Source organism: Epinephelus fuscoguttatus, linkage group LG16 (assembly GCF_011397635.1).
Source record: "Epinephelus fuscoguttatus linkage group LG16, E.fuscoguttatus.final_Chr_v1".
Lineage (NCBI taxonomy): Eukaryota > Metazoa > Chordata > Actinopteri > Perciformes > Serranidae > Epinephelus > Epinephelus fuscoguttatus.
This window is the reverse complement of record NC_064767.1, coordinates 41,700,122-41,714,493: the sequence shown is the minus strand read 5'-3', so window position 1 is coordinate 41,714,493 and position 14,372 is coordinate 41,700,122. Positions and strand designations below refer to the sequence as shown.

Here is a 14,372-nt window from a genome sequence, read left to right as displayed (position 1 = left end):
CCTGTGTTTATCGACATTTTTAGCATTTTAGAGACACTCCTGTTCAGAGTGACTTGTGGAGATGCTCAGTCTTTATTGAAACAACACTATCAATTCAAGTAGTCAAAGCAAAGTCCTGCATCGGCTCTCCTCTGAGGCTAACATGCTTGTAGTGGATAAAATAGAAATACACAGTTTTTAATTACTAGGGATGTGACAATACATAAATCTGGATCAAATTATCTATTCACTAATCAAGACCAATATCATCAATGCAAAGTGAAAATGTCAATACATATCATGATCTTTAAAATACTTTGAAATTCCCATGGCATGTCCACGTCACCATTCCATCCAAACACACCTCATCCATAATCATTTAAAAAGTGCTAGCATCCTACCACCAGACAGACAACAGCAAGCAGCCAATTAACTGACAAATTTTCTCTTAGTTTTGTTCTTATCCAATTTGTCCTTAAGTTATTTTACCCACTGATTTCTGGGATTCACCAATGTTTTCTTATCTTTGCTCTTCTCTTAAGCCTGTTGTACACTGTGTGATTTTGGGCTGTCCCAGACAAAAGAGGACCAACATAAAAGAGACATGGCGATATTTGGTCATGGCTCTAAAGCAGTGGAGTTGTGGCAGCAGAAGCCTTGCCATGATCACGTAAATAAGGATGAAACATGGAAGGAAACAGCTGTGGAGTTGCAGCTGCCAGGTGAGCAACCTAGCAGCTAGCAAAAACACACACAGACACACCGCAGAATATAGTGCCCACTAGGTTAGGTTATTTATAAAAGTGACCCTCTATGCTTCACAGTTGGAGAAGTAATAACCCGTGCAGCATCCTTGCACACTCAGTATGGGAAGCTACTGCATTGTAGGCCGTAGCCTGCGATTCAGTAGGAGCTGTCATCGTACAGTGTCAGTGCAGTCTGCATACCCAAGTTTATTAGATCAGTGTTGCACAGTGTAGCTTGCACTAAACTTAAAAGATTGCTAAAATCTTACAGTCTGTAGGAGGCTTTAGGGAAGAGAACATTTTACGAACGCTTGAGAGAACTCTGACCAAGATAAGAGAGAAAAAAATCTGATTTTTACAGGCAAATTCATCTGCAGATGGTCTGGTTCGAAATGAGACTTAACTTTTCTATGGGTGTCATTTTCTGAAGTTAAAATTTGGCCTACAAGAGCAGGAACTCCTTCAAAATTTAGTCTGTAACCCGGGGAACGTGCCTTACATACCCCGGCTGCGAGTGTTGGTGCCTGATGCGCATTCCTGATGGCTCACACGGGGCCATCTCATCACTTTTTGGATAAGCCAGCAAAACAGTAACCTAAAAAGTTGTGTATTAACGCAATCTTTGCCTTAACCCCAAGATTAAACCTACAAGAAACCTCATGTTTAACTGTACCTTATTATTTTTTTGTGATTATCAGTTTACCAGGATACACTTAGATTGGCACAACTGCAACCACAACCACAAACCTCCAGACAAGAAGGGTGAAGAAGAATCTCCTCAGATGGACGCTCTGTATTCTGATATCAATATAGTATCTTAACTTAATAGCTGCCCAGCTCAAACAAGCTTACAAGGCAGACTATCAGTTTCCATCTCCATAGTTGTGAAACCACATATAAAAATCATAGAAAACATAAATAATATATTCTGCAGACCTTTATGTGCATGAAATAAACTTAAATTATATGTGTGTACTATTCAGTCTAATTGTCTAATCTTTAGAAATAAAACTAGCCCATACTTTGACACTTAGTCAACATCACATTTCACCGTGTTCACCGTTTAGGACAGAAAAACACCACTAACAACAGACCCCACCCGATTGTCGCCAAATTCGAACACTTTAAACAGAAAGAATTGGTCAAACATCAAGGACAACAGCTTAAAGGTACGGACTATGGACTAAACGATCAACACCCGAAAGAAATCATGGACAGGTGCAAAAAACTCTTCCCCATCCGCAAACAAATGATCTCAGAAGGAAAGAAAGCAGTCATCTCAGTGGACAAACTTTACATAAACGGACAGTTATACCGCAGCAAGGACATCACCCCCTGGCCTGTGGGTGGGCAGGGACCTGAGGCACCCCATAAATTTAAAGACCTCCCCTCCTTCTCCACCCTCCCTCCATATTATTATTAGTTACTCATCATCTTTATTAATATTGAATATTATTATTATTGATATTATTCTTACTATTATTATTGCAAAAATTTGCATTGTGGTATTTGTGTTTTGCTTTTTTGCTTCTACTTTCTTTTCATTTTCTTATTTATTTGTTTATTTATTTATTTATTTATTTATATTTTTGTTTGTTTGTTTGTTTGCTCCCTTCTGTTTACTCATTTCTATCATTATTATTCCATTTGCCTGTCTGACAATTATAATATTTATTATTATTATTATTATTATTACATTTTATATATATATATATATATATATATATAATACCATTTTCTTACTCTCAAATCACACACACACACACACACGCACACACAAAACCACAAATGTTGTTGTTGTTGTTTGTTGTTCACACCTGGTTTGTCTGCCCTGTAATGTCACTGTAATGTCATATTGCACAATAAAATAAAAAAAAAATAAAAAAAAAAAAGTTGCCGGCAGTTAGCCCAGTGAATAAAATTATATTATCTCAGACTACAGGTGTTGCAAGACACAGCAAAACATCCTTTCATTTTATAGTTAAGAGTTTACTAATGTATGTAAAACTTGCCACGGTATGAGCAGTGGTTACATACTTCAACACAAGCCACAACTCAGCCCTGAGCAAGAGTGACCATCCGCTATTGAATAATCAATGGGCTGCAATATTTCTAGCTCCACCTTTTAGTACCAAGTCTGTGTGCTAGGTACCCCAACAGAGGGGTGACCAAAAATTGGGACAGTATGCAACAGTTCCATTGGTACCATGCACAACTTTTCACTGAGGAAATGGAAAAGATGCGTACCGTACAGAACTGAACCGTACCGTACTGCTTGGTGGAAACGGGGCTGTGATGGCTTACTCCTGACACGGATAATGAATTTTATTCTATTTTTAGGATTTTTCAAGCATCCAGAGTATGTGTGTGTATTTATGTAAAAGTGAAAGACCTCCAGAGCTTTGGTAGATGCCGGTGGTCTTTGGAGTTCCAGGGAGAACATGCCAGTGCTGAAGGCCAGGTTGTGGAGCTCCAGTCGTTCACTGAGAACAGTGAGGAGAAAGGCGGCTTTTGACAGCGTATTGGTGGCTACCTGTGTCTGACGGCTCGTTGACACCTTGCTCTTCTTACCCTAAATCAGGGAAAATAACAATGATGTCAGAAAATTAAACAAAACTTTATTTCTGAAAAGTAGATTCACAGTTTGAATTTCTTCATTTTTGTGAATATTTAATATTTGTTGTTCATTTACAAACTGGCACAATACAAAATTAGCACAGTAACAATGCCAATGAATATAAAACAGTTATCAGAAAAATGTGGTGGCTTTTGTTCATGAAGAACAGCTCATTATCCCACTACACCATTCAAAATGCTGACTGATGTCTTTGGCAAATTGAAACTGTACAACAGAAGGAGAGAAGGGAAGTAGTGGAGAGTGTGTTGCGGGGTGCTGGGACTTGTGACTGTATCTACCTTAGTCGGTGGCTGCTCCACTTTCAGGTCTGGAGGGTTGGCTAATAAGTCTCTGGCCAGCTCCACGGCCAGCCGGCACGCCTCGTTACTGTAGCCATGAGCATGGAGGGCCTCAGCACACGCAAACAGCACCTGTACACGCATGCACGCATGCATGCACACAGAAAAATCATGCCTTTTTTTTTTTTTTTTTTTTTTTTTAAAAACATACTTTATTTTGTGTAATTTTGGCAATTCTTCGAATCTCCAGCTTTGGTAACACAGCTAAGGGTAAACAATATGTAGTCAGTAGTCAGCACTGAATTTAATTCAGTTATCTAAGTCACATATTTGGAAGAAGTAATAAATGTTCTCAATGGCAGTGTGTGGGTGTGTGACCCAAGAAAGCTCTGCACTGAATTGTAGTGGCTACAGTGAATGCAGGCCTGCAGTTTGGCATGCAGACACATGACCTGGCTGTCAGAATTTGCATTTCCATGACAGCTAACGTTGGCCTAAGTGCCCACCCACACAGATATTGCACCAGTCAAATGACAGTAGTGACACTGTCCGTCTGTACCAAAGACTCATGCCCACTGGAGAACACTTGGTCTTCCTTACCTCCATGCGTCCCTCCTGCTCCAGCGGTTTCATCCCTGCAAAAATGTCTGGCTCCTCCTCCTGGTGGTTGTCAGTCAGCTGTCTGTCTGCTCCCTCCTCTGAGGCAGCACTCAGGTAGTATGCCTGATAGTCGTCCTCACCCACAACTTCTCCTTCTGCAACTCCACCTGCTGCCTCTGCTCCTTGGTTAGTTAGTCCACCTGCAGCTGCTGCCCCACTCCCTGCTGCTGCTCCAGCAAACACCCCTTCTCTATGGCCCCGCGGTAGCTTTGCAGATGTTTGAGTGGTGCCTGATCTTGCTGTAGCCGTTGAGGTGGAAGGCTGGTTGCTGCCAGCCGAGTCTACATCTTCATCTTTGTTCTGGACAGGCTCTACCTCCAGCTCTGCTGCTTCCTTCTCTGCAGTGCTGGGCATGTCCATAACAACCAACACTGTCTCTTTGGAAGGGAAGCAAGGTGGAGCAGGCTCTGCAGCAGGAAGTGCAGCTGAGGCATGGCTGACACGCTTCGTTTCAAACATCTTGCTACCCCCGCTGCTGTTGCTGTATTTGCGTGAGTCTCGGAGCAGTGGGCTTGGGGAGGGCAGCATCTCTGGTGGCGGGGGGAGAAACTCAAATGTATTGGAGGCCTCAGCCCCCAGAGCCAGACTGCAACCATCATCCAGACTGAGCTCTGCCAGATCCGGCTCCAGGGAGCTGTCCTCACTGCTGGTTCTTCGCTTGGCACTATTATGCTTACCCCCTCCTAACCCACTTGCTCCAGGGCCTCCCACAGGTGCCCCCTTCCCACCTCCCTGTGTCAGTTTCAGCTTCCCTCCAGAGGAGGAGCCTGGCCCTTTATACATGCACTTCCCTCCTCCATCTTCCAAGGACAATGAAACACTCCCGGCCAGACGAACCAGCATCCCTCCCCCTCCGCTCACTGACAGACCCTTTCTCTTGGTCAGTATGGTCTCCTTGGGTCGCACTGCCACCTCCTGTTGAGACGAGTGACCACTTCCTCTTCCTTTATAATCTCCCCCAGCTCCTCCTTCAGCTCTACCTGCTCCCCCTGCTTCAGGAGGTTCCCCACCCACTCCTGTAGCAGCTTTGACTCCTCTCTGGTGCTGCACTGCCCTGGACCAGCAGAATGTGGCACTCTTCTTATCAGCACTGCAGTAGGTGATGCCATCCAATGGGTAGGCCACTTCCCAGTTGAAATAGCAGGACTCAACAGCAGGCTTGAAGCCCTGGAACAGTTTATCCAGGGACTTGCGATGCTGTCCCCGCTTCACTATCTCTATAACTTTGAGGTGCCACTGCTTGAGCTGTCCTGCCAGTTCCAGACGCCTGGAAGAGATTGTACACAGTCTTTATTTGCAGTCCCTACTTCATATTTACTCCTACCTTAAACATATCTTCAATGCAACCATTATGTAGTAAATGCCTGATATCACATTACTTTCCCATTCATGACCAAATTCTGTGACAGTTGAAGAAGTCTATAAGCAGTGTTGGCCTGGTGTCAGCAGTCTGACCTGCAGGGGCTCATAGTGGGGTCGAGCACTGCCAGCCTCCATAGCACCACCATTTCATCGCACATGCTGGCACAGGCATGAGCCGCCACCTCTGACTGGCCGTTGCTGCGCCCGGTGTGGCCGCTGGCACTGCTGTGGGACGCTGAGGTCCGTACACTGTACCACCAGCTGATGATCTGAACACACACACAGTCAGACAATTCAGTGAAAGGTGTCAAGAATTAACTGTAGATAACAAGTCCCTATTTATTCAAGGTCCATATATGAATTCTACATCTAATGTCAGAGGTCTGGAACATTGCCAGCACAATGCTCCAGCATAAATAAAATTCATTAAGTTATCAATAAAGCAACAAAAACAAGCATCCTCAGCTAACTGTAGTGTAATGTTAACTTAATAAGTAATATGGGCCACCTCAGTGGCGATTCTAGCACATGTGGTGCCCTAGGTGAGCAAATTTCTCCTTCAAACAGCTGCATTAATTCAAGTTTCTCACCAAAAGCTACATTTTACAAGATTACACTGAACATATCATGAGAACATTGTAATTTACCTTTGCCCAACACTCTCTTTTACTGAATAGAGCTTTACACTGTAAATTAATGAAACCACCCTGAGCTGTTTGTTTTGGCCACCAGTTACTTAGAGGCTTAGAGACCAGTTACTTACTAGTTCCTGTTGATTTCAACATGGAATTGTTCATTTTTCATGTACTTTCTCTCCACATCCACTCCTCTCAGTAGTGTAGTGGTACTTGAGTGGGCACCAGAGAGCTTTTATCATTTTGACATGATAATGATACAGCATATTTTGGGGTTCATGTGACTTCAGATAACTTGCCCATCCCCCCAGAGAGCAGGTTAAGTGTAACGAGATGGGGGCCGGGGGGCATCAGGAACCCAGAAAAAAAGGCCTATGTCTTATTTAGTAAGCTTTGCTACATAGTTATGTTGTTGTGACCTTATGTAATATTTCAAAAATAGTAGCAGTAATATTACTGGTAAAAAATAGAAGATAAACATTTTGATTTTGTTTTTGTCCCCCATTTGTGGCGCCCCCCACGGATGACGGCTCCCTTAGCATTCGCCTATACTGCCTATGCCACGGGCCGGCAATGGTCCACCCTGCACTGATTTGCAACTCAGTCCAGATCCAGACCTGCCCTAGCATATATAAAAGCTGTGCAAATTTCAGTTCTTTATACTCTTGATGTAACTGACACTTTGCTAAGTCCAGCCCATGGACGCAGACTGGCCAATCATAACGTAGTATCAGGCCAGCTCAGACCAGGATCTCACAACAACACAGCTGTGCTCCATTGACTAATGCAATCGTTTCAGATTTCCTTCATTTTCAGGCTGGTTTTGTGGATTTAAAGCTGAATGTTGTGCCTGGGGCACATGTAATAATTATACTCATTACCTGGAGAGGTTGGAAAAAGATATACGTTTCTTCCCAAAATCAAATCAAAATCAAACCCTGAAAAGTTAGCAAGCTAGCTACTGAAGGTCTAGCCCACTGAATGTATACACATGTTGCTTTTGCTTTTTAATGATTTTAACACTGAAAAAGACCTACCCCTGCTCTACAGAAACCAGTGAAGGGAAACAGGGAAACTCTGCTGATATTCAACCTGCTGTGTGTCATCACAGTGTGCGCAGATGAACATTGTTTGACTTTGCCCGGAAATCCCTGCCTATCCAGCAGCAGAGGTCCGGGTGCATGGGTATCCGGGTATACAAGAACAGTTTTAACTTTTCAACTCTTACTTTAACTTCAACATGCTTATGTCTGTAGTTTTTAATCTTTGCAGTGGTTTACATTCGGCAGCTAAAGCTGATGTCATATAAGAAAGTACCTGTTCATAGGTGAGGCACTGCTCAGTGAGAATTTCAAGCAGTGGGGCTGCATTGCTGTCTCGTCTCTTGAACATCTCCCTGACGATGGACAGGAGGTTCCAGATGCCTTCTGGCTCTCGGCCCCTCAGAGGTCGCAGCAGGCACGCCCACTCAGCAGCGGCTGGTGGCTCCGTGGACGAAAGGTACATGGAGTTTACATCACTGTGGATAACACACACACACACACACACACACACACACACACACACACACAGAGCACTAATTTTAGTCAAGTAACACTACAATGCATCAATCAGGAAGAAAGAGGGAGTGAAGTTAAACAGAGTAGAAATAAAGAAAGCATCAACTACACTCCCTGTGCTGATCAAAATCAGGAAATATGTCAGCCAGTAGGAGGATATAGCTTTGTTTTGTATCTTTAGTAGCTTTTAGACAACACATGTTTAAAGGGGGCAGTGAGGTGTTTAAACATAGCCCTAAAATGTAAAAATATTCCTGCTAAAGCCTTTCAGAAATGTGTTAAGGACCATTATGTGAGACAGGTAATGTGTACCTAAAGACGACAGGTGAGGGCCCACAGAACTTGTGCAGAGTCTTTTTGATGTTGTCGCTGAGGGTAGACTCATCTAAATACCAGGTGCTTTGGTCAGATGCCGAAGGGCCTGCTGTCGGGTCTACACACACACAGAGACACACAGACACAGACACAGACACACAGATCATATAGTAATAGTTTGAGCTGTCACTCCCTTATTTCCAGAGGAAAGTCTAAATTAAAAGACTGTAAGCTTTCCTTTGGTGATAATATCAGACATTGCACATCATGACAGCTCAAGCTTTCGGTCTTGCTGTATATTGTGATTACTTCAACTGTACCTGGAGCTCCACACACGGTGTTAATGGCAGTGGACTGAGAGGACAGTAGCTCATCCAGCAGACGTTGAGCTGTGGGTAGGATCTGGCGATGCAAAACAAATGAATGAATAACAAACTTGCTTTGTCAGATATACAGCATACAGCATGGAAATATTTTACTTTCATTTTGTTCAATAGTTTGGTTAATCAAGTTAAAGGGTAAGTTTGGTGTATTTCAACCTGGACCCTATTTTCCAATGTTTCTAAGTCTGAATGACTAATGGGAACAAGAATTTTTGAAACTGGTCCAGTGTTTAGTGAAAAACAGGCTGCAATACAACTATTCAGGACATGTCTGCACTGTCAATTTACAGTACATCTGCTAAAAGTGCTTGTTTTGACACTGACATGCTCAGATTATTATACTTAGTCTCTGACAATTTATGGAAAGGATCCCTACACAGAGTGACCTTGTGTGTTAAAGAGTAAGATCCTTTTTGTTGTTGTTGGGGCGTTGGTGGCTTAGTGGTAGAGCAGGCGCCCCATGTACAAGGCTGTTGCCGCAGCGGCCCGGGTTCGACTCCAGCTTGTGGCCCTTTGCTGCATGTCCTTCCGTCTCTCTCTCTCTCCCCTTCACGCTTAAGCTGTCCTATCAATTAAAGGCTAAACTGCCCAAAAAATATCTTTAAAAAAAAAAGATCCTTTTTGTTTAACCAGAAAAAGCCCTGAAACCGCTATTACCAAACGCCATTTAAATAAACAGTAACTGTATCATCGTAAAACACACTTTGTTCAGAGATAACAGAAACTAAATAAACCTACAAAAACTATCTTGGTTCTTCTTTTCACTGTTAAAACAATCATGAACTATGGTTTGCTTGATATAAACCATAAATTCACCAGTTAGATGTCAAACTATGCTGGTTCTATACTATCTATAAATTACTGTTTATTTAAATGGAGTCTAGTGGGTTTGGCAATTGCGATTTCGGGGCCAGGTCTTACCCTTCCAAAAAAAAAAAAAAAAAAAAAGTCTGTCTCCGTAGAGATCCTTTCTGGAAGTTGTAAGACTAAAATAATAATCTGAGCCTGACAGTGGCACTTTTAATGGGTGTACACGGCAGACACACACGGAGGGTAGGAAGAGTAGCGATCAATTTAGATAACTGACTCTTTGTTTTCTGCTCTGGTTTTTTAAGAGTGATATTTTTATTTGGTTTACACTCTTACTGTTTAAGTAAAGAGCACTGATGGCATTGTTTTGGGCACAATTAGTAAAACTGGAGCCATGGATGGACTATTGCTTGTTTAAACAGTTGTACAATATTGTGTGTGGTTTTTTTGTCCCCTCTGTTGGTCCCAGGAAACAGCAGCACCAGGCTGGCACTGACACTACTAAAATAACTGAAAAGGAAAGGCTGCATTGTTTGTTAAATGTCAACAATGTCTTGTGGTGTTAATCTTGTTTTTATTTATTAGGGGGCCAAAGCACAAGTGTGTGGAGTCTTGCTGCTATTTTAATATCAATATTAGACATTTTAAAGATTTCTTGTGTTGATTTATTTTCTGTTTATTAAGGGGCCAAAGCAGCCAAAGCAAAGCAGCTATATTTTTTATTTAATGTTAATGTTCAAGTTTAAAGTTTGTTTATTTTACCCTGTTAACAATAAACGGGTCAGTTTCTCATACCAACTGTTGTGGATCATTCTAACTAACCCGATTAAGTAGTTGTTCTTGTTAGAGCATTATCGCTTGATCAAACCTTTTCTAACATGACTGACAACAAAATAAGTGAATATGTATCGGATCGGTATCGGCCAAAACTCAATGCTGTAATATCGGTATTGGATTGGAAGTGGAAAAAGCTGGATTGGGACATCCCTATTTACATTGCAACATGTTTCTCTGATGTTGGCTACACTCAATACTAGGCCAATTTAATAAATTGTTACTCTCATTAGTCACTCAGACACAAAAACATTGGAAAACTGGGGCCAGGTTGAAAACTACCAAACTTACACTTTAACAAGTGGTTCAGGACATAAGTAGACATTACCTGCTGAGGCAGCTCACTGATGAGATACTGGGCGAACTTTTGAAGCTGGTCCCTCTGCAGCCTGGACAAAGACTCAGAGACTGGGGCTCTCAAGCACACTGCTGATGCCTACACACACACACAGAGTCTAAAGTGAATACCAACACCCAATAACCTTATTTAGCAAGTAAACAAGTAAGCACATCTGTGTACATTTTTCAAAAAAAAAAAAAAAGATACATTTAATACTTCCAGGCATTTTTTATTTTATCTCAAGCTCAAGTCTGCCAGAGAGGCCTTTGGTTCCCTATAAACTGCCCTCCCTTAGATTGCAACGTACTACTAGATATATTGTTTATTGTTATATTGACTTTTTTTTTCAATTACTGGCAACTGATTATTATTTAATTTTAAAAAAAAACATCATATCCATCATAAATTCCCAGAGTCCACAGGGATGTGTTTTTAAATGGCTTATCTTGTGTGTCCAAAAGTCCAAAATAACTTTAAAAAAAAAAAATAACTAAGACTGATGACACTGATACTAGACTAATCATTTTGGCTCAGACCCACTTCCTTCTCCTCTGATTATGATGATGGTATGTCCTGTGGTCTCTGAATACTTTTGTTTGTTTTTCTGTTGATAAAATAACATCAGTGGGTTTAATGAAAATGTTACCTTGGATCATAGACTTTGCTTTTGTAAACACAAACTCACATTGTGGATCCTGAAGAGGCAGAGTGCCACCACATGGGCACACCATTTGGCCCCAGCGCCACAGGTGCAGCTGCAGGAAGTGATGCGGCAACGATCAAACATGACCGCTACATTGTAGGCCCCTTTAGACTGACCGGCCTGACTGGACACCACCGTAGCACTGAGATGGAAGCCTGGTATAAGAGAGACAGTCACAGGGAAACAGACAAGCACAGAGTTATGGAAGACAGGAGGAATGGGTTGGGCAAAGAAACAGTAACATTTTCTTAGCTCTTTCTTCAAGAATTGACCGCAGTGATTTCTTCATCTAAATCATCAACGTGTCTCTTTGACCCCATCCCAACTAGGCTACTTAAGGAGGTCTTACCTTTAGTTAACACTCATATATTAGATACGATCAATATATCCTTATTAACAGGCTATGTACCACAAGGTAGCTGTAATTAAACCTCGACTAAAAAAGCCCATCCTGGATCCAGAGGTGTTAGCCAACTATAGACCAATATCTAATCTTCCCTTTATGTCAAAGATCCTTGAAAAAGTAGTCGCAGACCAGCTGTGTGATTTTCTCCATGATAATAATTTATTTGAGGAATTTCAGTCAGGATTTAGAGTGCATCATAGCACTGAGACAGCACTAGTTAAAATTACAAATGACCTTCTGATTGCTTCAGACAAAGGACTCGTCTCCGGACTTGTTTTATTAGACACTACTGACCATCAAATTCTACTGCAGAGACTGAATCACTTAATTGGCCTAAAAGGTTCTGCACTAAGCTGGTTTAAATCTTATTTATCTGATCGCTTTTGTTAACGTTCATAATGAACCATCCTTACGTACTAAAGTTTGTTTTGGAGTTCCGCAAGGTTTTGTGCTCGGACCAATCCTATTTACTCTATGTATGCTTCCTTTAGGTAACATCATTAGAAATCACTCTATAAATTTCCATTGTTATGGGGATGATACTCAGTTGTATTTATCGATGAAGCCAGAAGAAAGTAATCAATTAACTAAACTCCATAACTGCCTTAAAGACATAAAAACCTGGATGAGCACCAATTTCCTGATGTTAAATTCAGACAAAACTCAAATTATTGTTCTTGGCCCCAAACAACTTAGAGACTCTTTATCTGATGACATAGTTTCTCTAGATGCCATTGCTCAGGCCTCTAGCACTACCGTAAGAAACCTCGGAGTAACATTTGATCAAGACTTGTCTTTTAATTCTCATTTAAAACAAACCTAATGGACTACATTTTTTCATCTGTGTAATATTGCGAAAATTAGGCCTCTCCTGACCTGAAAAGATGCAGAAAAATTGGTCCACGCTTTTGTTACCTCAAGGCTAGATTACTGTAACTCTCTGTTATCAGGTAGCTCTAGTAAGTCCTTAAAAACTCTCCAGCTAATTCAGAATACAGCAGCACGTGTACTAACAGGAACTAAGAAACGAGGTTATATTTCTCCTGTTTTAGCTTCTCTGCACTGGCTCCCTGTAAAATCCAGAATTGAATTTAAAATCCTACTGTTAACTTATAAAGCTCTTAATGGTCAAGCTCCGTCATATCTTAGAGAGCTCATAGTGCCTTATTATCCCACCAGAACACTGCACTCTGAGAACGCAGGGTTACTCGTGGTCCCTAAAGTCTCCAAAAGTAGATCAGGAGCCAGAGCCTTCAGCTATCAGGCTCCTCTCCTGTGGAATCATCTTCCCGTTACGGTCCGGGAGGCAGACACCGTCTCCACATTTAAAGGACAACTTCGGTATTTTTCAACCTGGGCTCTATTTCCCCATGTGTATGTGTGCGTATGATTCATGGGTACCACTCGTTCTAAAATTGGTTCCGTATTGAGCCGTGAGCTAAAACGGTAATGGGGGCAAATGCGTCCCGTATAAAAGTGCTTTTTTTCACCACTGACCAGTTCAGATCGCCAGTGCTATCTCTGTAGATAGCATATTGTAGCGGCCCTGGGGCAGTGGCGACTGTGAATGAGTGGAGTCAGCTGTCAGTCAGTGTTGGAGCAGAAAGGCGGAAGTTGTCCCCGCTTGGTATTGGAAATGAGTATGTGTGTGTGAAGTGTGTGTTACGCTGGAAGAGTCAGAGGACGGAGTCTTTTACGTGCTACCCCCTGGAGTGTTACCGGAGTTTTTGGAGTGCTCAAATAAACGGGCCTTTTTCCGGAACGCAAGAACAGGATGTCGTGCAACACCCCGTACAACTTTCACAGGCTGCCTTTGTCGGACAGCGAGATGCTGAAGTTGTGGCTAGTTGTGCTACAAATGGATCATAACACTCCTGTCCAAACACTGGACACTGGACCAGTGTCTGGTCAAGACTAGACTTAAGACTTTCCTCTTTGATAAGGCTTATAGTTAGGGCTGGCTCAGGCTTGCCCTGTACCAGCCCCTAGTTAGGCTGACTTAGGCTTAGTCTGCCGGAGGACCCCCTATAATACACCGGGCACCTTCTCTCCTTCTCTCTCTCTCTCTCGCATCCTATTACTGCATCTTGCTAACCCGGCCATTCTGGATGTCACTAACTCGGCTTCTTCTCCAGAGCCTTTGTGCTCCACTGTCTCTCAGATTAACTCATATCGCAGCAGTGCCTGGATAGCGTGACGTGTGTGGTTGTGCTGCTGCCATGGTCCTGCCAGATGCCTCCTGCTGCTGCTGCCATCATTAGTCATTAATCATACTTCTACTGTTATTATACACATATGATTATTGTCACACATGTATACTGCCAGATATTAATATATACTTTAAACATATTGTACCACAATAGCCAGAACTATAACTATAACATTATTACTTTCATTAATGTTGTTGTAAGCTACTGTCATTACCGTCTGTCCTGCATCTCTCTCTCTCTCTCTCTCTCTCTCTCTCTCTCTCATTGTGTCATGTGTTTATTATGTTGATCTGTTCTGTACGACATCTATTGCACGTCTGGAAGAGGGATCCCTCCTCAGTTGCTCTTCTGAGGTTTATTTGGGGAGTTTTTCCTTATCCGCTGCGAGGGTCATAAGGACAGAGGGATGTCGTATGCTGTAAAGCCCTGTGAGGCAAATTGTGATTTGTGATATTGGGCTTTATAAATAAAATTGATTGATTGATTGATTGATTGATTTACTGTATTTTATTTA

The 14,372-nt window shown here is 42.1% G+C and overlaps 1 protein-coding gene across 1 annotated transcript in view; it reads right to left on the bottom strand.

Annotated features, from left to right (window-relative positions):
- The window catches only part of zswim8 (zinc finger, SWIM-type containing 8), a 130,853-nt gene that overhangs the window by 51,730 nt on the left and 64,751 nt on the right, over nt 1-14,372 (bottom strand). The window contains exons 4-12 of the mRNA XM_049601153.1: nt 11,225-11,397; nt 10,528-10,635; nt 8,493-8,574; nt 8,170-8,290; nt 7,616-7,817; nt 5,757-5,932; nt 4,242-5,568; nt 3,642-3,773; nt 3,118-3,297 (exon numbers count right to left, since the gene is read on the bottom strand). Coding sequence (XP_049457110.1) covers nt 3,118-3,297; nt 3,642-3,773; nt 4,242-5,568; nt 5,757-5,932; nt 7,616-7,817; nt 8,170-8,290; nt 8,493-8,574; nt 10,528-10,635; nt 11,225-11,397 — 2,501 coding nt within the window. The remainder of the gene's footprint in view (nt 1-3,117; nt 3,298-3,641; nt 3,774-4,241; nt 5,569-5,756; nt 5,933-7,615; nt 7,818-8,169; nt 8,291-8,492; nt 8,575-10,527; nt 10,636-11,224; nt 11,398-14,372) is intronic.